The sequence below is a fragment of the Heterocephalus glaber genome, unplaced genomic scaffold (assembly GCF_053883595.1).
Source record: "Heterocephalus glaber isolate CG9 unplaced genomic scaffold, H.glaber_assembly_v1.0 deba00001124, whole genome shotgun sequence".
Lineage (NCBI taxonomy): Eukaryota > Metazoa > Chordata > Mammalia > Rodentia > Bathyergidae > Heterocephalus > Heterocephalus glaber.
Window position 1 is genome coordinate 191544 of NW_028258197.1, and position 25495 is coordinate 217038.

The following is a 25495-nucleotide window of genomic DNA, read 5'->3' on the forward strand; positions in this document are numbered from 1 at the left end:
TGTGAGGTGAAAAAGCCCCCCCGGGAGAATGGGATATGGATTCAGCCTCCTCTTGGTGGGGTATTACAGCAGACCCAGGAAGCTGATCTCTCAGGCCAGATCAGAAGGGGTCCGGAGCAGTAGCCTCCCCAGAGTAAAGAGAGTGGGCTGATATTCTAGACTGTGCAGTGGGCTTTGGCCCTGAGACATGGGGCTGTGTGTTCATCAGAATTTTTTTTGATTACAGGGGACAGCAACCCAGTGGCAGACTAGCTCAGCAAAAAAGTGACCTGGAGTTTGCGGGGTATAGCTTTGTGGTAGAGCACTAGTTTTGCATGTGTGAGGCCCTGGGTTCAGTCCCCAGCATAACAGGAAACAAAGGGGGAAAATAGTGATCCCAAATGATTCCTAGAGTAGAGGGAAGAGCCTGTGAAGGGCAACAGGAACTCAGGCAGGGACTGGATATCAGTACCACTAGAACCTGCTTCCCCTCCTTCTAGGTCTCCGCTCTGCTCAGTTCTGCTCTGCTCTGCTCTCTATAGGAAATGTGGCCATGGGCAGCCCTAGATTAGCAATCTCAACAGAAAGAGAAAACTTTTCTGTTCTCCAAAGGTATTCTCTGTTTGGCCCTGTTTGAGCTCTGTGCCCAGTTACCTCACTTTGGACAGGGCGATGGATCCAGTAGGACTGAGCTTGGATCTACCCAAACAGCATCTTCTTAATGTGTAACAGGAAGGAGACAGGAAGTTTGGTGGCAGACAAAAAACAAGAGGCAAGAGATATAGGCCTCAGAGAAGGTAAGGATTCTGGTATCATCTCCATATCATCAGTGGAGAGAATATCACCTGCCAGACCATATGGCACTTGAGATTGAGATCATAGCCAGGCATAGTGGAGCATACCTGTAATCCCAGAATTTAGGAGACTGAGGCAGAAGGATTGCCAAAAATTGGAGGCCAGTCTGTGCCACATAGTCAGGTCAAGGCCAACCTAAACTATAAAATGAGATTCTGTCTTGAAACAACAAAAAACAACAAAACAAGGCTGGGATCATGTCTGTATTGTTCACTCTATCATTGGTGCCTCAGAATCTGGAAAAGTCTCTAAATTTTTATTAAATGAACCCCTTCCACCCTGTGCTCAGTGCACAGCTCCCTGCCTAGATTTATTGTTTTATTCACTTATGGAACAAGTACATATTGAGCCATGACTTGATGAACAATTAGGGAGGACAATCCCAAGACTGGCGAGGGGCCCTGCACCTCTGAGGTGGGCACTTTCACGCCCACACTGACACCTGTTGCTGCCAGGGTTATGAAGCAAGAGGAGCTGGAGAAGCCTCCTTGGAATGGGGGCATCAGACCTCTGTATCTGGGCCCCTCTGCCTCTTCATAAGTGCTTGATGAGAGCAGGGATACAAAGAACCCAGAGCAGTGTGGTTTTCAGCATGCACTTGAACCCTTCCCTCTCTCCTTGCTCCTTCTCCATTGGGCCCTATAGAAATGGTCTCCTTTCTGTGAAGGCCCAGGCCCACTGCTCAACTCTGGGTGGAAAATGCTCCCCCAAGAGTCCCTAGCCCAGCCTGGCAGAGTCCCCAGGATCCACCTGCAAAAATTTCCTCATCCTCTGCTTTGCTTTGTAGCGCCCTGCAGGCCTCTCCTTGCTCTTTGACCCTCGTTTGCTGTCCAGGCAGTTCTGTGACTTGCATTCTTCTCCCTTTGCCTCAGCTGCACTCTCAGTTTCCAGAGCTCTGCCCTGAGCATGTCATTCCAGCTCCCCTAGGCACTTGGAATTTTAAGGGCTGGTTTGTGGTCTCGTCCTCCTGTGTCCAAAGCCATAGTCCTTCTCTGACTGGATTACAGATCCCATGAAGGTAAGGATGGTGTTGAGTGCTGTGCATTTCTTTGTGGCCTCAGTGTTGCCTGGAACAAGGTGTGCATCTGCCAAGTTCTCCAGGAAGTTAGGTGGATTTGAACCTAGGACACTGGAGGAAAGAGGGGGCCCACTACCATGCCTTATGTGACAGGAGGAATGGAGCCCTTGAAAGGTGCTGTGATTGGACATCCTAGTCCCTTTCTTTCTCTGGGCCTCAGTTTCCTCATCTATCGAGTGAGGGGAGGTCAGCCTGACCCTGGGAGCGACCCTTGCCAGCTAGCATGGACCCTTCACTTGCCCTTTGGCACAACCATGTCACTACATCTGGAATTGAGAAGACACTGCCCCCTTGGCTGCTCTGGGCTCCTGTGAGGTTTTGGACCTGGCTGTCCAGTCCCATCTCTGAGAAGCATCTATAAAAACAAGCAAGGGGCCAGGGATTTAGCTCAGTGGCATTGAGCCTACTTCGCTCGCAAGTGCAAGGTCCTAAGTTCAATCCCTGGTACCAAAAACACAAAACAAAATAAAACAAAAAAACACCCACAAACAATATGTTCTTCCTTTTCTGGTCCCAGACCCCTTTCCTACCCTCTGCTGAGAGATAGTTTTGTTCACTACTAATTGTCCTCCCTGGAATAGAATTTCTGAGAATAAAACACCCAGCCTTAAAGGAAGTTTGTGCAGGGTTGGATCAAGTCCTGGGGCCAGCTTATTGTTTCTGAAGGGTGGCTGGAAGGCGTCTTAATCTGTTGGCCTACTCTAACAAAATACCACAGTTGAGTGGATTTCAAACAACAGAAATTTATTTCTCAATCTCTGGGCATGAAGGCACACACCTGTAATCCCAGCACTTGGGAGGCTGAGGCAGGAGGATCACCTCAAGTTTGAGGCCATCCTGGGCTACATAGTGAAACCCTGTCTCAAAAATACAACAGCAGCCAGGGTGGTGGCACAGTGGTGCCACACCTGCCTCACATGGGAAAGGTCCTGAGTTCAATCCCCAATACTGGAAAAATACAGCAACAAATCTTGAAAACAGTACAAATGCCCATCAACTGATGAGTAGATAAAAAAGATGTGAGGGTTTTTTTTTATACAATGGAGTACTATTCTGCCATAAAGAAGGATGAGCTTCAGACATTTATAGCTAAATAGGTGGACTTTGCCACCATACTCTTAAGTGAAATAAATCAGACACACGTGTTTAAAATACCGCGTTGTTTCTCTGGTATGAGAAACCAAAGGTGGAAATAAGGACTGAGATGTATAATGGATGTTGGGAAATGGGAAGAAAATGTTCAAATGGGAAGGGGAACAAGGGAGGAGGGAGGGAGAAAGGAAGGAAGAGACAAGAAAAAGTCAAAATAGAAGGAAAAATGGAACGAAGCTTTTGTACAAAGGGAAGGGAGAGGGGCCCGGAATTTAGCTCAGTGGTTTCGCCACCTGGTGTGCAAGCTCAAGGACCCGAGTTCGAGTTCCATCCCTGGTACCAAAAAGCAAACAAAGGGAAGGGAGGGGGCTTGAGGGGGAATGGGATAAAGTAAAGTTTATTTTTAAAATACAACAGCAACAATAACAACAAAATAACAACAGCAAAAAGAGAAATTTGTTTCTCAAACCAGATGTGATGGCACACATCTGCCATGCCCACTCTGGGAGGAGAATCCCAGTGGCAGGAGAATCTCAAGTTCGAGCCCAGCCTGGGGAATTTAATGACTTAGCAAGACTCTGTCTCAAAGTAAAATAAATAAATAAAGGGCTAGGGATGAAGCTCCGTGTAATGCCCTGTGTTCAATCCCCAGTATTGAGAAAAGAAGAAAAAAAGTATCTCTCACAGTTTTGGAGACTGGGAGGTCAACCATCAAGGAGCTGGCAGATTTGGTGTCTCGAGAGGGCTCTTTTTCTCTCAGACACAATCTTCTTACAGTAACCTCTCATAGTAGAGGGGGTGAGGGCCCCTGAGCACCTCACAGAAGGCCCACTTCTAATTCCATCATATTGAGGGCTAAGATTTCAATGGAGGAGTTTGGAGAGGGACATAAACATTCATATCAGCAGAAGGGCAGGAGCAAGTTAAAGGTGGGGGACCCTGAGATGGGAGAGCATCTGCCCTCGTGATCCTTCAGGAAGCTCACCCGGGTCTGGCCAGAGAGGATGGCTATCTTGATGTTGCAGAGGGACGGAGAGACAGGTCTCTGCCCTACAAGTATGGTGTTTTGAACACTCAGCGCTGGAGCTGGGACACTGTGTTTTGGGAAAACTAACCTGGCAGATAGACAAGTACAGAAAGATGGACTGGTTGGCTGTGACTCCTTTTTGGGTATGAGATTCATTCATGCACACACACATTCATTTGGTTATTCAGAATTAAGCACTACTGGGTGTCAGGAAGGGCATAAGTACTGGTGTTACAATGGTGGAGAAGACAGAGATCCCCTGGAGTTTATGAACAAGAGGGGACCCGCAGAAGATGAGCAGAGCACGCTGGACAATGAGTTCTGGCTCTAGAAATGGCAGAGTAGCTTGTATCCTTCTGAGTTTCTGGCCAAGAGTATTTATAGACTAAGGATAAAATAGAAAGTAGGGTGATTGAAGGACATGGGAGAGCAACAAAACCCACAGGTTCAGAGAGGACAAAATCCTTGAAAGAAAAAAAGCAAACTAGATGAGTGGCGAGTTGAGCCAGCTTTGCCCCCAGAGCACACTGCCAAGTTTGAGGAACTTATCAGAAAGCAGCAGTATTACTGGGCCCAGAAGCAGAGGCCAGATTTTAATGCTACCAGAAAGGCTAAAAATTGAGAGAAAATCCTGGAAAGGAAAGAGCTATGGAGGTTCTTCTTACCAATTACCTTCAAATCCTTAGTGACTCCTCTAAATTGTGCATGCGCAGGGCCAGGCTTTAAACCCAGCAAGAACCAGCAGCTGGGAGTTGCTGCCTTGTGCTGAGCAAACAGTTGGGAATTCCAAGCTCTACCATGTCTGGGGGTGGGGGGTCTGGTAATCACCCAAGGGCTTCTGAAAGGCCAGAAAGACCTCACTTTAGGATTAAAATCAGTACTAGGAGCCACACCCTGAGACTCAAGGCTCAACCCAGATAACCCCACCCTAGAAGGCCTAAACCAAGCCTCCACAGGATCAAGGTGATCTGCTAGTAATTTAACTGCCTGCCACAACAAAACTCAACAGTCTTCAATAGGAAGATTTAAAACATTTGGATTACCTATAACAGCAACCGCAATCTCCATCATGTAATAAAAACATCCACAAATCCAGTGTATAATAAAAAGTACTAGAGATTATCCACAATGTCCAATGTGTAATAAAAAGTACTAGACATGTAGGCAGTAGCAAGAAGTGACCCATAACCAAGAAAAAAAAAAGTCGGTAGATGCAGATTCACAACCCAGATAGTGAAGAAAAAACCCAGAATAAAGAGATTGTGAAGAGACTCCAGTCAAGCAATATGTAGAGTAACTATGATTACTTTGGACTGGGAGAAGAGGGAGGGCCTCTCTAAGGATGTGCCTTTTTTTCCTGAAATGTGAAATGCTAGGTGGGCGGAACACTGCAAGGCTTGTGAGGCAAAGAGGAGCCAAGAGGCCAGTGAGGCTGCAGTAAGAAGCAGAGTGATTTAGATCGGGCTGCCAGGCAGGACCTGAGCACATCCAGGTACAGCTCATAGTAAGGAGCTTGGCTTCTATTTGAAAAGTGATGAAGGGGCAGGGATTTAGCTCAGTGGTTCCGCTGCCTGCCTTGAAAGCACAAGGACCGGAGTTCAATCCCCGGTACCAAAAGAAAAGAAAAAAAAACAGTAAAGTCACTGGGGCTGGGGCTGGGGATTTAGCTCAGTGGTTCCGGTGCCTGCCTCACAAGCGCAAGGTCCCCTTCAATCCCTGGCACCAAAAAAAAAGGTTACTGAAAAGTGATGAGTCACCTTTCAAGGAATTTGAAAGTGAGAAGATGTATCTGACTTGAATTATTTATTTTCCTCTTATTATGAGTGAGGCTGTCATTTCAGATATTTAAGAGCCAGTTGCATTTCATTTGTTTAGTTCTCTGTTCACACCTTTTACTTATTTTCTACTGTACTTGTTGATGTTTTCCTTATTAATTTGTTCATTTTGGTAGAAGCTCTTTTTATATTAGGGAGAAGATCTTTTGCCTCTAATTAGTTACATATAGTTTTCTCATTTGAATTTTGACTTTGCTTATGGAATTTATCTTGCCATGAACAAAACTCTTAGGCCACTGAATTCATCGTTTCTTTCTGTTTTGTTTGTTTTGAGACAGTGTCTCACTTTATAGTCCAGGCTGGCCTTGAACTCACTACGTAGCCCAGGCTGGCCTCAAATTTGAAGTGGTCCTCCTGCCTCAGCCTCCTGAGTGCTAGGATTATAGGCATGCTCCTGGTACCCATAACTGAATAATAATAACAATAATAAACATTTATAATACTCTCACTATGTGCCAAACCCTGCCTCAACTCTTTTCTTATGTTATCTCTCAATTAAACTGTTTTCTTTTTTAAAATAAGTGCTAGGGATTGAACCTAGGGTCTTGTGCATGCTAAGCAAGCCCTTTACCACTGAATTACATCCTCAGTCACATCTCATTTAATCCTTACAATAGTCTCATGATGAGGAAACCAACTCATAAAGAGGTTAAACCCTTGCTTACGTCATGTAGTAAGTGAAAAGCTGGACTTTGAACACTAGCAACCTGACTCATGCTTTTAAGACATGAACATTATCCTGAGCAGCTGGGGGGTGAGTGGATATGGGTAAGGATGTGCTCATAACTAGGATATGGAGACTAGGATGTGCAATCTGTGTGTGTTGTGTAATTTAAAAAATTCTTATTAGTATATGTTTGCTGTACATGATGATCCCATTCCTCATGAGGGTCAGTACCTGTACATAATGTCTTTAAGCCTCAATCCTGCCTTTTCTTTTTTTTTTTTTTTAACTTCCTCCTCCCTCTCCTTTTCCCTGAGGCATAAATCATACACAAAATTCACCCTCTTGTAATGTACAGTTACTTGGATTTTAGTATATTCAGAGTTGTGCAACTATTAAGGCAATCTAAGTTTAGAACATTTTCAAGACTCCAAGACAGGCGTGGTGGCACACACCTGTAATCCCAGCACTTGGGAGGCTGAGGCAGGAGGATCACTGTAAATTTGAGGCCAGCCTGGGCTACATAGTGAATTCAAGGCCAGCTTGAACCACATAGTGAGACCCTGTCTCATTTAACAAAACAAGGGCTGGGGATTTAGCTCAGTGGTTCCGCTGCCTGCCTTAAAAGTGCAAGGTCCAGAGTTCGATCCCCGGTACCAGAAAAAAAAAACGGGTAGGAATTTAGCTCAGCGGTTCCGCTCCCTGCCTCGCAAGTGCAAGGTCCCGAGTTCGATCCTCCCCCCAAACCAAAAAAAAAAAAGAAAACCAAAACAGAAAACAAACAAACAAAACCCAAAAAAACCTCCAATTACTGTATCCTTTGGTAGTCACTTCCCCTTCCCATCACCTTCACCCCAACCCCAGATTATCTCTTAATCTACTTCCTGACTCAGGCAATTTAAACCTCCATTTCTTAGTCTGTAAAGTAGATATGCTGGGAGTAGGTTGGGTTCTCCAGTGTCTTCCACAGAGGAGTCTGTGATGCAAGTTGAGGAAGCCAAAGGGCTAAATTATTCTGTCTAAAAACTAGTCATGGGAAGGAGAGTGGTTGGGTATGGGGGCCAAGCAGCTTGGGAGAATTCTAGAAAGAGCAAAGGATGATACGAGTGAAGCTGAGGGACAAGGGGAGGAGTGAAACAAATACTTCCAGGCCAGAGAAGAACTTTGGCAGAAAAGCCATGATCTGTAACAGATTGAGATGAATGGAGGTTGCGATTGGTATGTGATATAAACACCTCTACTGATCTTCATAAGATCTTTGGGAAAGTACAGTAGTCCTCCCTTACCCACAGGTGTGCGTTCCAAGACCCCAAGTGTATGCCTGAAACATCCCATTGCACATCCAGTCTCCACAGAGAGTGCTGAACCTGTATATGCTATGTTGTTTACATACGTACATACCCGTGCTTAAATGTATGCATTAGGTGCAGTACTGATAAGAAAATAGAAAAATTATTACAGTATACTGTAATGAAAGTTACCAAGGAGCCAGGGATTTAGCTTAGTGCCACTGCCCGCCTCACAACCGCAAGGTCCCCAGTTCGATCCCCGGTACCAAAAACATAAAGTTACCGAAAACTTAGGAATTGTTTTTGTAATTTTCCTTTAATATTTTTGGAATGTAGTTGGCTGTGGGGAACTGAAACTGAGGAAAGTGATACCACACGTAAGAGGGGATGACTATATGGTGCAGGACTTGCTGTGTAGAGTTGGGTTTGCTTTGGGGTGGGACAGAGGACTGAGCCCTGCCTCTAGGTGTTCCTGGAGCTAGAACAGAGGTGGTCCATGCCTCCTCTGGGCACAGGGACAGAGCAGGTTCCCCTTCCCCCATCTCGAAGTGCTGACAGTGAGGACCGAGTGGTTTAATGTGTGAGAGAAGCGCATGGTCAGTGCCCGTAGGCCAGCCAGAGTCTGCGTGATGCTTTCATGTCCTGCCTTCCCTTCCAGAACCAGGTGTCTTCCTCATCTTCAGCCATGGACTGCAGGGCTGCCTGGAAGCCCAGGGTGCACAGGTCCGAGTCACCCCAGCCTGCAATGCCAGCCTCTCTGCCCAGCGCTGGAAGTGGGTCTCTCGGAACCGGCTCTTCAACCTGGGCACCATGCAGTGCCTAGGCACAGGCTGGCCAGGCGCCAATACCACCACCTCCCTGGGCATGTACGAGTGTGACCGGGAGGCACTGAGTCTTCGCTGGCACTGTCGTACACTGGGTGACCAGCTGTCCCTACTCCTGGGGGGCCGTGCTGGCAATACATCCAAGTCTGGTGCCCTTGAACGTGGTGACCAGACCCGCAGTGGCCAGTGGCACATCTATGGCAGTGAGGAGGATCTGTGTGCTCGTCCCTACTATGGTGAGAGGCTGCTTGCAGGCAAGGGGTTGTGGTCCCTGGTGTCACCGGGGCTGGATCAGGGAGGGACAGTCTCCTAAGCGATAAGGCCTTTGGCTTATGTGGGCCTTTTCCCAGTTACTACCTTTAATTATAATACACAACATTTTTGAATAATTAGAAAAATTAACTTTAAAGCATTTACGTTTTTAAAATTTCAAAACGAACACATGGTTATAAAAATTTCAACCATGGATCGGAGATTTAGCCCAGGGCCACCGCACCTGCCTCACAAGTGCAAGGTCCTGAGTTCGATCCCTGGTACCAAAAAAAAAACTTCAAACAATGCAAAAATTAATAACCTAAAATTAAATAAAAATTCCCTTCCCCCAGGCCCACTCTCTAAGGGAGACCCCCATGGTGACCCAACACCCATTTTACAAGTTGTAAGTGTTGCAAGTTGTCACTCAGTGAGGGACCTCTTGTGGTAGGCAGCTCCATCCTTGGGGCTCTTTCCTGGAAGATACCTGAGTTCCAAGATAGAACTTTTCGGGGAAGCGTGGAGCCCCTTGGCTTGGGTAGCTGAGCAGAGATTCCATTAGGCTCAGCCATGTGGGGGACTGAGAGACCCCCTCACCCAGCTGGATTTTGGACAAGGGGAGTTAGGGAGCTTCTTCCCCTCCCCACAGCGTGCAGTGGACCTCTTCTGAGCCCTTGGGCTGACCTGAGGGAGACTTAAAGCCACTGTCTGCCACCATCGCCCCCTTCCACTCTCTGCTGACCCCTGCCAACCTGTAGTTCACTGGGTTCTGGGGGTTTTTCCCTGAGGGTTAAAGGGGGTGGGTAGTCTGTGGGTCCAGATGCCAAGGACCTGGCTGTTCTCCCCTGCAGAGGTCTACACCATCCAGGGGAACTCTCACGGAAAGCCATGCACCATCCCCTTCAAGTACGACAACCAGTGGTTCCACAGCTGCACCAGCACAGGCCGAGAGGATGGGCATCTGTGGTGTGCCACCACCCAGGACTACGGCAAAGATGAGCGCTGGGGCTTCTGCCCCATCAAGAGTGAGAATAGGGCCATGTGGGAGGCACAGGAAGGGGCTGGTGAGGAGGGTGAGGAACTGAGGAGGGATCCAGTGTGGGCCTCAGGACTTTCTGGACCAGGGTGAGGCACTGGCCCTCCTAGGTGGAGCAGCCTGTGCAGGGTCTCTGGGGACCCATGTGGGCTAAAGGAGAGGGTTGGGGAGGGACCATTGTCCGTCTGTCATGGTGACAGGTACCGACTGTGAGACCTTCTGGGACAAGGATCAGCTGACTGACAGCTGCTACCAGTTTAATTTCCAGTCCACGCTGTCCTGGAGGGAGGCCTGGGCCAGCTGTGAGCAGCAAGGGGCAGATCTGCTGAGCATCACGGAGATCTATGAGCAGACCTACATCAATGGTGAGGGGCAGGCAGCCTCTGGGGGTCTGACCCATCCTGGGCAGGACGGGGAGCCAGCAGCCTGAGGCCTGCTCCCCTAGTGGAGTCCCCCATGCCCTTTCTGCTTGAGGAGGGTAAGGTTGCTATTGGTGAAGAGAGCAGGAGGGCTGAGGATGGGCCACCCCTTCTCAGTACCCCCTCTTGCTGCCAGGGCTCCTCACTGGCTACAGCTCCACGCTGTGGATCGGCCTTAATGACTTGGACACCAGTGGAGGCTGGCAGTGGTCGGACAACTCGCCCCTCAAATACCTCAACTGGGAGAGTGGTGAGACATGAGTCTGAGGGTGCAGGGACCCCACAGCCACTTGGCCTCCTCCTTCCCTACCTACCCAAGGCCAGAGCAGTAGTGCGTGGGGCAAGCACAGATTCCCACCCTTTCCTGGACAGGGCCCCACTAATCCAAGCAGTGCCTTGGTGTGAATTAGAAACTGACCTCAGGCAGATGGATTCTGCCCCAAGTCCCAGGGATTGGTGAGTGGACTGGGTTTTGACCTCTACTCACAGCTTTAGGCAGTGCACAGTTTTGCCAGTGCACCCATGAGAGGCCAGGCTGGGGTTGGTACCCATGGCTGGATGGGGCTTCAGGACAGTGTAGGCCCAGGTTAGAGAGAATGAGGACAGCTGGGCATGGTGGCACACTCTTATAACCCCATCACCCTCAGAGGCTGAGGCAGAAGGAATACAAACCTGAGCCTAGCTGGGTAACTTAGTGAGGTCCTGTCGAAAATTTTTTCAAAGGGCTGGGGATGTAGCTCAGTGTGAAGGTCCTGGGTTCAATCCTCAGTACCAGGGGAAAATAATGAGGATCCAGTAGTGGAGCTGGAGTAGAGGGCTGGGGTTCTCCAGCTAGCTCAAGCTTCCTGGAGGAAGAGGCCATGGTGTGAACTTCTCTCTCCTGGGATGCTGGCACTGTGTGCCCCACAGATCAGCCAGACAACCCAAGTGAGGAGAACTGTGGAGTGATCCGAACCGAGTCGTCAGGAGGCTGGCAGAACCGTGACTGCAGCATTGCGCTGCCCTATGTGTGCAAGAAGAAACCCAACGCCACAGCCGAGCCCACCCCACCAGGTGAGCCACCCTACAGGTGGGCCAGCGTCTAGGCCACAGGGTGGGGGTGCAGCTCCTAGCCCAGTGTTTTATTTACTTTCTCATCACTGATACACACAGCTGTGAGGAGGAAAACTTTATTTTGGCTCAGAGTTTGTAGAGGTTTCAGGCCATAGTCTACTGGCTCCAAGGCAGGAAGCATGGAAGAGGGGTGTGGCAGAGGAGGCTGCTTCAAGGCATGACAGGCTGGAAGCAGAGAGAGGGATTAAGGGGGCGGGATAGACCCTTTCAGGTCACACTCCTCCAACCAGTCTTCACCTCCAAACCAAACATCACATTTAGGTATAAACTTACAGTGGACTAATCCGCTGGTGACTATCATGCCCCCAAAGTCCCACCTATGAGCGCATGAGGCTTTGGGGGGACATCTAGATATAAATCACAACATAGCTAGCCTAGCCTCACCTCTTGGTCTCTCTATGGCACAAGGGAACTCTAATGCTCTTTATTCTTATCTAATTAATGCTCTAATTCTTATCTTATCTATGCTCTATTCTTATCTAAAATCTGAAGAATTGGAATGTGCCACTAATTCATTCCAGGGCCATTTTCTGGGAACTGCGTTAAGTGCTGGCAATATTCACCGTGCCCTGTGGAAAACACAGTCTGCTGAAGGTGACAGACATCTTTACACACAATGACAATATTCTGAGTTATGAAGTATTATTGAAATCCATATAAAAAGTGCTAGAGGAGAAACTGATTAAGCTTCTGAGAGTTAAGGAAGGTTTTGTGGAAGTGACATTTGACTTGGGCCTTTCAAGTTGTGCATAAGCTTAAGGCAAAAAGTGGTGTGGGAGAAGGGCATTCCTGCAGAGGGACCTGAATGTACAAGGGAGCGGAGCAGGAGGTACACAGCAACTGTAGGGGTGCTGAGTAGTGCAGTTTGGAGCGTAGACTGCCAAATGTGCACCTCAGCCCAGAAGTACCTGGGAGCATGTTAGAAATGCAGATTCTAACTGCTGGTCTTGCCCCCCCGATTAATTTTTTTTTGTTTTTAGTTTTTATTAGTTCATGTTTGCAGTATATAATGATTATGTTCCTTGTGACGAGTTGGTACATGTACAGAACACATCTCAATTCTTTTTCCATTCCCGTCCCCTCCTCCATCTCTTCCTCCCTTTCCCATCTGAGAAAGAGCTATCTCCATATTATCTATCTTTTATTTTGCTCTTTATATTTTGGGTTTCTCATATAAGAAAAACCATATGATATTTAAACTTGTGTGTCTGATTTATTTCACTTGACAATGATGGTCTCAGTGCATCCATTATCCTATACAGGACTCAAGTTTATCTTTCTTTATGGCAGAGTAGTACTCCACTGTGTGTAAATACCACATTTTCTTTATTCATTCATTTGAGGATGGACTCATAGGCTGCTTCCAAGATTTAGCTATTAATTTGAATCAGAATCTGCAATAAACAAAAGCCCCAGGTGAGTCATGTGTAGGTAGAGTTTAAAAGCACTAGCATGGGCATGGCGACAAGAGGAGTTCAGAAAGGCAGGTTGTAGCCAATTGCTGAAGGGGCTTGGCTGCACGGTGAAGTTTGGGTGGTGCTGGGCAGGCTTTGAGGAGCCTTCGCAGTTCTTAAACCAGGGAGTGCTTTGCTCATATTCGGATTCAGAGCTAGTGCTTGGGGCCTCATGGGGGAGATGGATGTGGAGCAATAGGCAGGGCCTGGTTTTCGACTCTGCTCCTTAGTGGTGTGTGGCCTTGGGCAAGCAGCTTAGTCTCCAAGGTGCAGAGTCCTCGCCTGTCACCTGAGTATAAGCACATCCACCTCGCAGGGCGCTTTTAAGGCTAGAGACCTCGCCTGCCACCAGGGATCAGAGTCTCTGTAGGTGGGGGTTATCAGTGTAGGCTGCAGGAGCTACTGCTCCTGCTGGGTGGCTGTGGGGTTGGTGAAGAGATTTTCAAAAAGAAAAGCTAGCAAAACCAGAAAGAAAAAAAATCCACAAACACACAGAATATGAAAAGCTTATAGAGTCAATTCCTGCTCCAGACCATGAAAGTCTTGCCAAAGATTGATTCTGAATGTTGGCCACTGCTTTCTCCCCGCAACTCCCTGGGGGCTTGGGAGCAGCCCTATCCAGGCCGCCCCACTCCAAGTTGGAGGAAACCTGAGACGGGCACCAACCCCTGGTTTTCCCAGAAGCTACCCCTGTTGTCTGAGCCTTCCCTATGGCAAGTGCTTCTCAGGCCCCAAGGACCTGTAGATGTCTGTGGCCTCGGATTTCCTTCTCCACACCAGCCCTAGCTCTCTGCAGGAGGCATATTTCAGGCAGTTCAAATCTGTTCTGCTTTCTGTGTCTCATCACAGAATGAGAGCATGTTATTCCGAAGGCGGGCACCATCATGTCCCCAAAGCACCCACATTTCCTGAGCTTCCCTTCCTGAAGCCACCTCAGATCCGAGCAATCACTAAAATCAGTTCTGTCTGGGGGCTGCAGCCTTGGGTCTTGGCTCATTGACCAGCAAGAGATGATTGACAGTTCCTGAGCCAAGGCAGGAGCTCACTCCAGCCCTTACCCTGCCAGGTCTGAGAGAAAAGGTGCAGCCTGGACCAGGAGCTGTCCGCTGGGATGAAGCAGGCCCCAGCATCCCAGTCTGGGGTGATGCTTCAAGTGGGCACACGCCTTCCTGCCTGGCCGGGGCAGAATCCTGCCCGAGCCTGACATTGTGGGTGGTTTGGTGAAATCCTTTTTGCTTTTGCCAAGATCCAAGCAAGGGCTTGTTTGCTTCAGCTGCCCTTAGACCCCAATACCTAGAGGGTGAACCTAAAATTCACTGAAATGAAGGCGAGAGAGGGTCCTGGGATGGAGAGGAGCTGGGGTTGGGGAAAGGAGCAAGGAGAGGAATTTTAGCCCAAGAATGTGGCCAGTCTGCAGTGACTTTATGCACCCCGTAATGTTTCTGGATGCTCACCTACTGGACTCCTGGTGGGCCAGACTGGGCCCCTTATAGGCTCAAGGCCCTTGTCCTCATGACCTCCACCCAGCACTGCCCACCAAAGTTGGTGCTCAGTGGGAGAACAATGGTGGTCCCATGCACTGAACAAGACAGCCTTAGACCAAGTTGATTCTCATAGCAGGGAATGCCACTGATAGAGGAGGAAGCCAAGGCTCAGGGGGCTGATTTGTCCTGATCTCTTTCCCATGCCTTTCTGAGAGGAGAAGCAAAGAAGCTGTCCTGTCCTGGGTGGAATCTGCCTCCACTACCTGGGTCTCTGCCCCTTAGCCTCCAGCATGTCCAAGACTGTTTGGGGAGGGAAAGGCAGATCTGGGACAGGTTTGGGAGGAGATGGCTTGGAGGCCCTGCCCGGGTTGACGCCCAGTGGGCTGGTATTCAAACTGGGTAGCTCAGTCTCTGAGCAGCGGCCCTGTGGGTCTCGCAGACAGGTGGGCCAATGTGAAGGTGGAGTGTGAGCCCAGCTGGCAGCCTTTCCAGGGCCACTGCTACCGCCTGCAGGCTGAGAAGCGCAGCTGGCAAGAATCCAAGAAGGCCTGTCTTCGGGGTGGCGGTGACCTTCTCAGCATCCACAGCATGGCCGAGCTGGAGTTCATCACAAAGCAGATCAAGCAAGGTGAGGAGCTGCCTGGCCACACATCTGGGGTGGAGGGCAGGGTCTCCATGCTGTCCATCCCATCCTGCCCAGGAGGCTCGGAGACTCTCTTCCTTCCCTGCTGGCGGCTAAGGCTGACCCCTCGGTATCTTCTCTCCCCTGCTCTCCTGTTGACCCAGAGGTGGAGGAGCTGTGGATTGGCCTCAACGACTTGAAACTGCAGATGAATTTTGAGTGGTCTGATGGCAGCCTTGTGAGCTTCACCCACTGGCACCCCTTTGAGCCCAACAACTTCCGGGATAGTCTGGAGGACTGTGTCACCATCTGGGGCCCGGTGAGATCCTCCTTCCCCGTGACAGGGTCACAGCATCTACATGTTCCCGCTGAAGGAGCTCCTCTCAGCACCTGCCTATCCTGTCCATTTGTCCTCTCATCTGTCCCCCAACTTCCCACTGACCTTTCTCGCCCCTATGGAAAGGCTGCAGGGATTAAGTCCACCTCCACTCCCCACTAGCTGAGTCACTAGGGCAAGTTACTAGCGGTCGCTGGGAGAATTCCAGGAGTCAATTCTCTTAAAGCCCATGCATGTTGCCTGGTCCATTCTTGACCTCCCGCCAGCTGCTCCTCCCTGCCAGCAGGTGGCATTAGAACCTGTATGATGTGGCAGCCCCACAGAAAGGTCCACTCTGCCAGCCCTTGTCGCCTCCAAATTCCTACCCTAACCACCCCAGGGTCTTGTCTTCTTAAGAAATTATGGAGTTACTTTTAAGTTTTATGGAGTTGCTTAAGAAATTATGATTGCTTTTTGTTGTTATCGTTCTGAGGAGTTGAACCCAGGGCCTTCACACTGAGCTACATCCTTAGTCCTTTTCCATTTTCTAAGATAGGTTTTCACTAAGTCTCTAAATTGCCCAGGCTAGGTTCAATCTAGTGCTTCTCCTGCCTCAGCCTCCCAGAGTGCTGAAATTACAGGCATGTACTGCTGAACCTGGTTGCCATGGTTTTCACTTAAATGTAGTATGGGTGGGTAGAGAAATTGATGCAGGACTTCAAGGAGAAAAGAAACCCTTTAAAACAAGATAAAGCCACAGGAACAGATTACCTATTGCCAGGACAGATAACATTCTGCTGTAGAATACAGTACCAGAGACATGATGGCACAACCATTTACCTTAGAGGGAATGCTATTTTTTTCCCCAGTGCTGGGGATTAAACCCAGGGCCTTATGCATGCTAGGCAAGTGTTCTACTACTGAGCTACATACATCCTAGCTCCAATCTAAAAATTTGAAAACAATTATTTTTTGAGTATGTACTATGTTCCAGGTATTTTCTGGGTGCCGGGCTCCACAAACATGTGTACCTTCAGGATGGAACTTAAAGGCAGACATGCTGCTTGCTGGGGGTCTATGGGTACTCAGGGTAGGGCTCAGGCATTCATGGGACCCAGGACTAAACTCCTCTTCAGCTTTATCACCTGGGATTTGGGCCTGAGGATAACAGGGTTCTACGCTCTCTTTCTGGCTCTTCATTAGCACCATCCCAATACACCATGGGATCACTTTTTATAGCTTCAGTTACCTGAGGTCATCCATGGTCTAAAAATATTAAATGGAAAATTTCAGAAATAAAAAGATGTATAACCTTTAAATACTTTCGTTATAGTATTGTTACAATTGTGCTATCATTAATCGTTAGTCTCTTGCTGTGGCTAATTTATAGGCACTTTATCATAGGTAAGACAACATAGTCTATATAAGGTTTGGTACTATCTAGGGTTTTAGGAATCCACTGGGGGTCTTGGGAGATGACTCCCATATACCTTGGGAATCTCATCTGCCTATGCTGCTGCAGTTATTCTAACAATCTTAGATGGTTTGTTTTGGATGTTTATAAATAATTTAAAAGAACACCTTTTCTCATTTAGACAGTGTTTGTTAAAGTATCAGGGCATTTAACATCACTATGTGTGCTCTCATCTCCTTGTGAGGTTTATTGAACTAACCCTGCTCTCCTACCTGGCACACAGAGAAGTTTGGCTGATCCTGGAGTCCTAGGCCAGAGAGCTGACTCTAAGGGTTCCAACAGACCAGACTGATGAATGGTGGCCGTACAGGAAAGGAATCTATTCAGTATGGTCATACCAGAAAGAACGGGGACCTGTGTGCAAACCCCTGCCTTATGGGCACTAACAAGAGTTTCAGAGTTCCATAGGGCAAGGGCAAAAGTGAGGAGCGAGAAGTATGCACAATCAAGCAGTCTTGGTCAGGTTGTGGTCTGGTTGGTTGTTATCGGAGTCTGGTTTTGTGGAGTCCTGCTGACTTCTGGGAAGTCAGTGTTGCTTGAGGTGGGACGATTTGCTTCCCCACTTGAAGTGATCTGCCCGAGAGGCTTGTTGTTCCTGGAACGAGAAATAAGCCAAGAAAAAATGACTCACAGGCCAGAGGAGCAAAATGGAGTTAGCCAGGACTGGGTCCTCCTTTAAATCCCCAATTCTAAAGGAGCCCCTGTTTCAAGGTAAATTGCTCAGACTCACACAGCAAGTCAGAGGCAAGACCAGGTCTAAAAAGCACAATAGCAAAGGGTTTGGCAGACATAGGGGAGGGGCCTGAGACACTCCTTCACCGTGTGCCCCTAGGAAGGTCGCTGGAATGACAGTCCCTGTAACCAGTCCCTGCCATCCATCTGCAAGAAGGCTGGCCAGCTGAGCCAGGGGGCCACTGAGGAGGACCATGGCTGCCGGAAGGTGAGGGTGTTTCTGGAGCTGCCATGGGTGGGTACAGAGGGGGAGGCTCTGAGGAGCAGGAGGGGTAGAGGAATCCTACAACCTCACCTGGCACACACCCTCCCCTTCTTGTGCCCCTTGTTCTTCAGCTCTCAGGCTCCCTGTTCCTGAAGGAGTGATACTGGATGGGATGAGGCTGGGTTGGAGCTGTGGGCCCTATCCTAAGCCCCACGTCCCCTCACTGTGGGGAAGCCACGTCCCAGCAGCAGAGAACAAGGTGGTGGGGATGGCTTGAGATCCATCTTTGTGGAAGAGGCTTCTGGGAGAGCTGACTCTGTCCATCCCTTGTCCGGCCTGGCTGGCACACACAAGGGCCTGACATAATGTGCTCTCAGCTGCCTCCTCTGGAAGAGTGAGGCCACTTGGTGTGGATGTGCCTGACCACCTTGTGCTCCAGCCCCATGGGCTTCCAAGGACGACTCAGGGTGGAGATGTTGGAGGGGATTCGGGAAGGTACGGGACAATGTGTGACTGAGGATGAGTGGGTGAAAGCCCATTCCCCTCCTTCCAGGCCCTTCTAGGCTCCACACACTCCAACCCCCAGGCCTCACACCCTGTAACAGTGTGAGTAGTGTGATGTGTGGGAAGGTTGCTCATAAAGGACGCTTTGTGGCCTCTCTCCTCAACCCCTTGCTGCTAGCCTGGCTCCTTACTCTGTTTTCCTTTGGTTAAAGCCTCTTCCCACAATCCATTGCACCCCAATAGCTGTCCTACCCACCCCAGGACAGGAAATGCCAACAGCCATGATCAGGTGGGGGAGGAAGGAGAGAGCAGACAGACCGAGAGCAGAAGAGTCTGGGGTCAGTGTGCACGCTCAGGGATTGGCCCAGGGGCTCTGTCCTGGCTTGGGTGAAGTGGAGGTAGGGGATGGAGAGGAATTTCTAACTGCCTGCACCGGGGCCAGCCTGGAATGTGTGTTGGAGGGGTGCTGAATGGCCATAATATCCTGGCATTGCCGGGGGTATACACGCAGCCACTGATGAGCACATGGGAGCTCCACACACACATCATACCCGTTTCTTCTCTTGTGTCCTGGCTCAAGCTGGCCATTCAGGAGCCAGTACTGCACCTGCAGTAGTCTCCTCACTGAGGGACTGCCCTGCCACTTAACCCCTGCATCCTCTCAACCCATCCCTCTCTGGATCCTGGCATCTCTCCCCCGCTTCGCAGCTCTGCTTTCCCAGCCAATTGGCTGATTCCCCACTGTGCCTCTTGATCTAAATGGCACTTGTCTTTCTGAGCCAGGCTGTAGGCTGGGTCCATCATAGACCCGAATCTGACAGTTGTGGGTGACAGAATAGAGGGCAGAGTGGAGAGTGACCAGATGCAGAACACTGCCCTCTGTGGCGTCAAGCCTGTCCCTTCTGGCCTACACACATCAGCCATGCCTGTGGTGGCATCCCCTGTGCTGGTATTTACAGCGAGAGTGGAGAGTCACCCTCCCCACAGATGCCCCTCTCCTGCCCACTCTCTTGAGCCAGGGTTGGACATGGCATAGCCCATCCTGCTACTGGCTTGGAGAGGACCAAGTGACCTACAGTGAGGCCCGGCGCCTGTGCACCAACCACGGCTCTCAGCTGGTCACCATCACCAACAGGTATGAGAGGACGGGGATCAGAGCCCTGACCACCTCTTACCTTTGTCTTCATCTTATATGACTCCTTCACCAAATGGGGTAGCATCCTGCCAGGGACTTTTTGAAGTCTTGTCACAAGGGAAGACTTAGTTTTTAGTGTGGGGCAGGGAAGGGGCAGTTGCAGCACAGATGTGGACAGATAGATGCTCAAGAAGGACAGCCCTTGGTTGTGTGTTTTTCTCTGCCTTCTCAGCCATACAAGAGGTGTGGACAGTAAAACAGAAGAGGGAGCTTGTTGGCCCCCACTTCCCTGAGCAAGTTACTGGCTAGGCTCAAGACTCAAGCTTTGGAGCCAGAGGTCTGGGCTGTGGCCCCAGGAGTGGGGTGGTGCACTTCCTGCATGACCAGCCTGTCCTCCGCAGGTTCGAGCAGGCCTTCGTCAGCAGCCTCATCTACAACTGGGAGGGCGAGTACTTCTGGACGGCCCTGCAGGACCTCAACAGCACCAGCTCCTTCCGCTGGCTCAGTGGGGACGAAGTCATGTACACCCACTGGAACAGGGACCAGCCTGGTGAGCGCCTCCCCCCACAGTCAGACCCTTCTTGGACTGGCATTGATGAAGTGGAGAGCCCACAGTGGACTTGTCCTGCCAGGACCAAGCTTCTGGGCTTCCCAGTAAATTGATGATTTGTATGGTATGCTCTATTAGGAGCACAGGCTGTGGAGCCGAACTGCCCAACCTAGATCCTGACTCTGCTTTTTATACCTGTGCATCCTCTGGGCCTCAGTTTGCTCATCTGTCAAATGGGAATGACTGTACCTACTTCACAGAATTGATGTTAGTTCTAACTTACTCTTTACTAGAAAGGGATAATACATGTAAAAAGCATAGAACAGTAAGCACAATACAATATGTGCTTTTAATACAATTAACATCTCACAATTATGTGTTTCAACTTTTTCCATAACCTAATGAGGGAGATAATGAGATAGGATCAGAGAGGCTAAACAAGTTGCCTAAGATCTCAAAGAGCCAAGACTCTGTCTCATTCTTTTTTTTGGTACCGGGGATCAAACTCGGGTCCTTGAGCTTGCGCAGCAGGCAGCAAAATCACTGAGCTAAATCCCCAGCTCTCTGTCTCATTCTTTCCTGCTGCCTGGGCCCCAACCCTCCAGAGCTTGTCCCTGCGGAAAAGGCCTAGCTGGTTACCAGTGCCAGAGCTGTAGTGGTAGAGTCCTGCAGGGCTGAGTCCTCTGCTCATAGATCTCCCTTCTCCCTCCATCAGGATACAGCCATGGGGGCTGTGTGGCCCTGGCCACAGGCAGCGCCATGGGACTGTGGGAGGTGAAAAACTGTACCTCGTTCCGTGCTCGTTACATCTGCCGGCAGAGCCTGGGCACACCAGTGACACCGGAGCTGCCTGGACCGGACCCCACACCCAGCCTCACTGGCTCCTGTCCTCAGGGCTGGGCCTCTGACCCCAAACTCCGGCACTGCTATAAGGTAGGGGGGTAGCCTGTTGGCATGGCAGGGGGTGGGTGGGGAGAGGACGAGTGTGAAGTGGCAGCTCATCTTGGGGAGCTCATGGGGACTATTCGTGAAGCAGAGTCACCACTCCGGATGCAGACCAGGGTAATGTCTGATGAAACTCGTCCGTGAAATCTATAGCAGGCGGTAATACACATTTGAGGAATTGAAGGAACCATAGAGATCATCATTATCAGTTTCCCAAATGTTGGGGCCTATACAAAAACGTTCTTTAGAATCACTTGAGGATCCAGATAAAAATGAAATGTTTTATTCTAGCATGCGTGAGGCCCTGGGTTTGATCCCTAGTACTTCAAAACACAAAATAAAAATCTTCTGTTTCACCACTGTGGAGATTTGGATTCAGTAGGTCCGCATAGAGCCTGGCAATCTGCCAGGTCTGGGACTCACTCACACAGTCCGAGGTCTTCTATTATGTGTAGAAACTGAAGTCCAAGGAGAGGAAGGGACTTGCTCACAGCAAGCTACGACTTTGCTGGGACTGGAGCCTGATCTTCTCGCTGATCAGGGAATAGTGCACAGGGTTGTTCCAGGAGCTAACTGTGCCAGCTTCCCTCCCCTGGGGTTCATTTTCTGGTGAGCAGGATTGTCCTTAGCTAGCTGGACCCTCACCGTCTGGTGACACCACAGCAGTCATGGGGTAGGTGGCAGCTACCCCTTGGAGTGGGGGCAGCTTAGCCATCTGGATTCTGCTCCTGCAGGTGTTCAGCTCAGAGCGGCTGCAGGACAAGAAGAGCTGGATCCAGGCCCAGGGAGCTTGCCGGGAGTTGGGGGCCCAGCTGCTGAGCCTGGCCAGCTATGAGGAGGAGCACTTTGTGGCCAACATGCTCAACAAGATCTTTGGGTACTGAACCTGGGACAGGGTGCCTGTATTTGTGTGGGAGCAGACAGACTCTTGGTTGGGAATGGGGTGGGAGGCAGGCAGAGTGAAGGTAACCCCAGTGGGGCCTGCCTGAGGCCTTGGAATGATCTGTGTACCTGCCACTGGTGCCAGAGCCATCTTGTTCCCCTCAAGTAGCCATGCTTCCCTGGAGTTGGGCAGTCCAGTGTGATCCACTTACTCATAAAATCATCGCCAGGGCCGGGGATTTAGCTCAGTGGTGCCTGGCCCTGCTTCACAAGCACAAGGTCCTGAGTTCAACCCCCAGTACTAAAAAAAAAATATGAAAAAAATGATGTAGAAAAATAAAATCATTGCCAGCATCTTGGATCCAGCAGTGTCCCCTTAGGCATACCAACTTTCCTTTCCAAATCTTTTACAAGCTGATCCAAGTTGAGGCCCCCCCCCCCCGCATTGTCCCATAGTGACCCACATTCTCCCTAAGCTGTCCTGAGAGACAGAAGGAGAAAGGCTGCAACTGGAAGTGATTGCCCAAGGGAGTTTTGCCAGGAGCCTATCCCTGTCCTGTGGGCTCTGGGTACTGTATTCCCTGACATGACATCTATAATCCCTTAGCATTGGAAAAAACCCAGATGGATCCAGGCCTCCTGAGATCTCAATCCCATGGATATATTCTCCCAGCAATCATCAGGATTACGTTATTTGACTAGTAATTGTAACAGCTCACTACTTATCACTCCCCATGGACTGGGTCCTGGTTAAACATGCAGTCCTCATTCAGACCTCTCAACACCGGTGAAGCAAGGATTCCCACTGAGCCTGTGGGTTGATGGAGAAGTTAGGCTTTTTGCCTAGGCCACAGAGTTGGTCCATGGGTGAACCGAGACTGTAACTCAGGTTTACTTAGCTCCACAGCCACAGGTCTCTGCTGCTTGCCCATCAGCTTCCTAAAGTAGAAGCATGCAGAATCTTGGTGGACAGGGCACCCCAAAGGGAAGCTGAGGGAAGGAGAGCCCGGCTGCCACCTAGAGAGAGAGCTTTAAATAAAAACGAACAACACTGACCTTGGCAGTTCAGTGTGAAGCCCAGAGGGAGAGGCCTCAGGCACGGGGAACTTTCCAGGTCACAGCTGAGAGTGGCTGGGTGTTGTGTTTGGGCACCTGCCATTCTTACCTCCCCTCTCTCTGTCCTCACCCCTACGTTGTGCTGAAGTGAATCAGAGCCCGAGATCCATGAGCAGCACTGGTTCTGGATTGGCCTGAACCGTCGGGATCCTCGAGTGGGTCAGAGTTGGCGCTGGAGCGATGGCCTAGGGGTGAGAGGGCCTGGAGGAGGTTGGGGTGGGAGGAGGGTAGAGCCTGGAGTGTGGGCAGGTCCTTGAAGAGGCAGGGTCTCAGGCCCGAGCTGGGCCATAGAAAGGAAAGCAGATTAGAGAGGGGACATTCAGCTAAGGGTGGGGGTTCTCAGCTCAGGCCAGTCCTCTTGTGTCCTTGTGCTGGGGCTGGGGCTGGGGCATGGGCAGCCTATGCCTTGTGCCTTACATCTCTTCCCCTTCTCCAGTTCTCTTATCACAATTTTGACCGGAGCCGGCATGATGACGATGACATCCGGGGCTGCACAGTGCTTGACCTGGCCTCTCTGCAGTGGGTGGCCATGCAGTGCGAGACGCAGCTCGACTGGATCTGCAAGATCCCTAGAGGTTGGGTGACGTGGCACCGGGGGACATGGTATAGTGCAAGGTGGAAGGGCCGGGATCAAGGGTCTCCTTTCCCCTGCAGCATCTTTGTCCCATTGCCCCATAGGCGCGGATGTGCAGGAGCCTGATGTCAGCCCACAAGGTGAGGCCCGGGCCCACCCACTACCCACAGGAAGGAAACCCAGGGAGTTCTAGCCAAAAGGGGACTGAGCTGCCTGGGATTAGACAGAGCAGCCTTGGCTTAATCTGAAAGGAAAGGCAAGTCCAGGGCCTGGAGCCTGTTGCAAGGACTGCCCCAGGTCCATTGTGCTGGCAGGCCCACCTGCCACCTGCCCTGGCTCCACTGTGTGCTTCAGGGGCCTGGCACGCAGTCTCAGTCTGTTCACTGTTCCCTCAGGCCGGCGGGAATGGCTGCATTTCCAGGAGGCTGAGTACAAGTTCTTTGAGCACCACTCCACGTGGGCGCAGGCCCAGCGCATCTGCACGTGGTTCCAGGCTGAGCTGACCTCCGTGCACAGCCAGGCTGAGCTGGACTTCCTGGGGCATAACCTTCAGAAGGTGGGTGTAGGAGGCAGTGGGGGGCTATGGACTGGGTATTGAGGGCAAGGGGGCTGCACATCCTCACCTGCCTATCTGCTTACTTCCCCAGTTCTCCCAGGGCCAGGAGCAGCACTGGTGGATTGGCCTGCACACCTCGGAGAATGATGGGCGCTTCAGGTGGGAGCTCTGGTGGGCAGCAGGTGTGAGAGGTAACAGGCCGTGTGGATGTGTGGATGGCCAGCTGTGTTCCTAGGCCAGAGGTGGGGAGGTGGAGAGCACCCAGAGAGACACACACACGTATTTGAATCCAGCTCTGTTCCTCGCTGGCTGTGTGGCCTTTAGCAAATGGTTTAACCTTTCTGGCCTTGGTTTTCTCATCTGAAAGTGGAAATAATGAAGCTGCCTCCTAGGATTCTCATGAGGATGAGAAATAAACTGCATCGAGCACAACATCCAGCACATATTGGGCGCTAAATAATGGCAGCTTCTGTTGTATGTGGGATCATCCATTATGAACAAAGCCTCTGGGGACGTGAACAGAGCACATGATGGTCCAGAGGGGACTCTTCAGTGCCCACCTTCCGTGTATCAGGGTCCTTGAAGCAGGAGGACCAGGAGCCCACAGGAATCTGAGTACATCTTTGCTCTTAGAGCCCATACTTTGGGGTTTTTGAGCATCTTAGAAGAGTGCTTGGGAATGGCTAGACCTTACCTGGTGACATCAGGTCCCCTTGGGTCCCTGGCTGCACTGAGCTCTGTAGCTCTACTCTTTGAACTTGAGCCCTTCCCTGCCCCTTTCCCACTGCCTTCTGTGCTGTGTATGGGGGAGGCTGAGCCCTGGTCAGTGCTGGTGGCCCAGCACTCTTTTGTGCCATTGCAGGTGGACCGATGGTTCCATTATAAACTTCATCTCCTGGGCTCCAGGCAGACCTCGGCCCATCAGCAAGGACCAGAAATGTGTGTATATGACAGCCAGCCAAGGTAAGGACAAGGAGTGACAAACAGGGTGCCATTGTGGAGAATCAGTGTTGGGGGTGGTAAGGCGAGCTCTGGCAGGAATCACCAGCATCTTCTTATTCTCTTTTTCCCCAAACCCAAGAAGGCTAATAAACCCACAGAGGGTTGGTCCTGTCTCCGTAGCCCCAAAGCCACAGAAGCCTCGAGTTCAGAGCTGGACATAGGCCCTGAGCCCCAGACCAAACTTCTTAGGATATGAGGCTGAGAATAGCTCTGCAGGCCTTGCCCTGGGGGTGACTCCCTCCCCTGCCCTTTCACAGAAGACTGGGCGGACCAGAGATGCATGACAGCCTTGCCCTACATCTGCAAGCGCAGCAACAGCACTGGAGAGATGCAGTCTCCAGACCTGCCAGCTGCAGCGCTGGGCGGCTGCCCCACTGGGTGGAACCAGTTCCTCAACAAGGTAGGAGGTGGGGTGAGGGCACCTGGGGGAGTCAGGAGAGAATGTAAACTGTCAGGACTCTTGGCTGTTTGGCAACATCAA

The 25495-nt window shown here is 50.5% G+C and overlaps 1 protein-coding gene across 1 annotated transcript in view; it reads left to right on the forward strand.

The window, feature by feature from the left end:
* Nucleotides 1-25495, forward strand: part of Mrc2 (mannose receptor C-type 2) — a 54286-nt gene that overhangs the window by 21246 nt on the left and 7545 nt on the right. The window contains 19 exon segments of the mRNA XM_004868588.3: nucleotides 8478-8879; nucleotides 9747-9920; nucleotides 10132-10296; nucleotides 10487-10600; nucleotides 11260-11403; nucleotides 14841-15029; nucleotides 15188-15342; nucleotides 17646-17753; nucleotides 19274-19389; nucleotides 19791-19939; nucleotides 20655-20872; nucleotides 21619-21761; nucleotides 22971-23073; nucleotides 23319-23457; nucleotides 23561-23596; nucleotides 23852-24012; nucleotides 24104-24171; nucleotides 24875-24975; nucleotides 25272-25414. Coding sequence (XP_004868645.2) covers nucleotides 8478-8879; nucleotides 9747-9920; nucleotides 10132-10296; nucleotides 10487-10600; nucleotides 11260-11403; nucleotides 14841-15029; nucleotides 15188-15342; nucleotides 17646-17753; nucleotides 19274-19389; nucleotides 19791-19939; nucleotides 20655-20872; nucleotides 21619-21761; nucleotides 22971-23073; nucleotides 23319-23457; nucleotides 23561-23596; nucleotides 23852-24012; nucleotides 24104-24171; nucleotides 24875-24975; nucleotides 25272-25414 — 2828 coding nt within the window.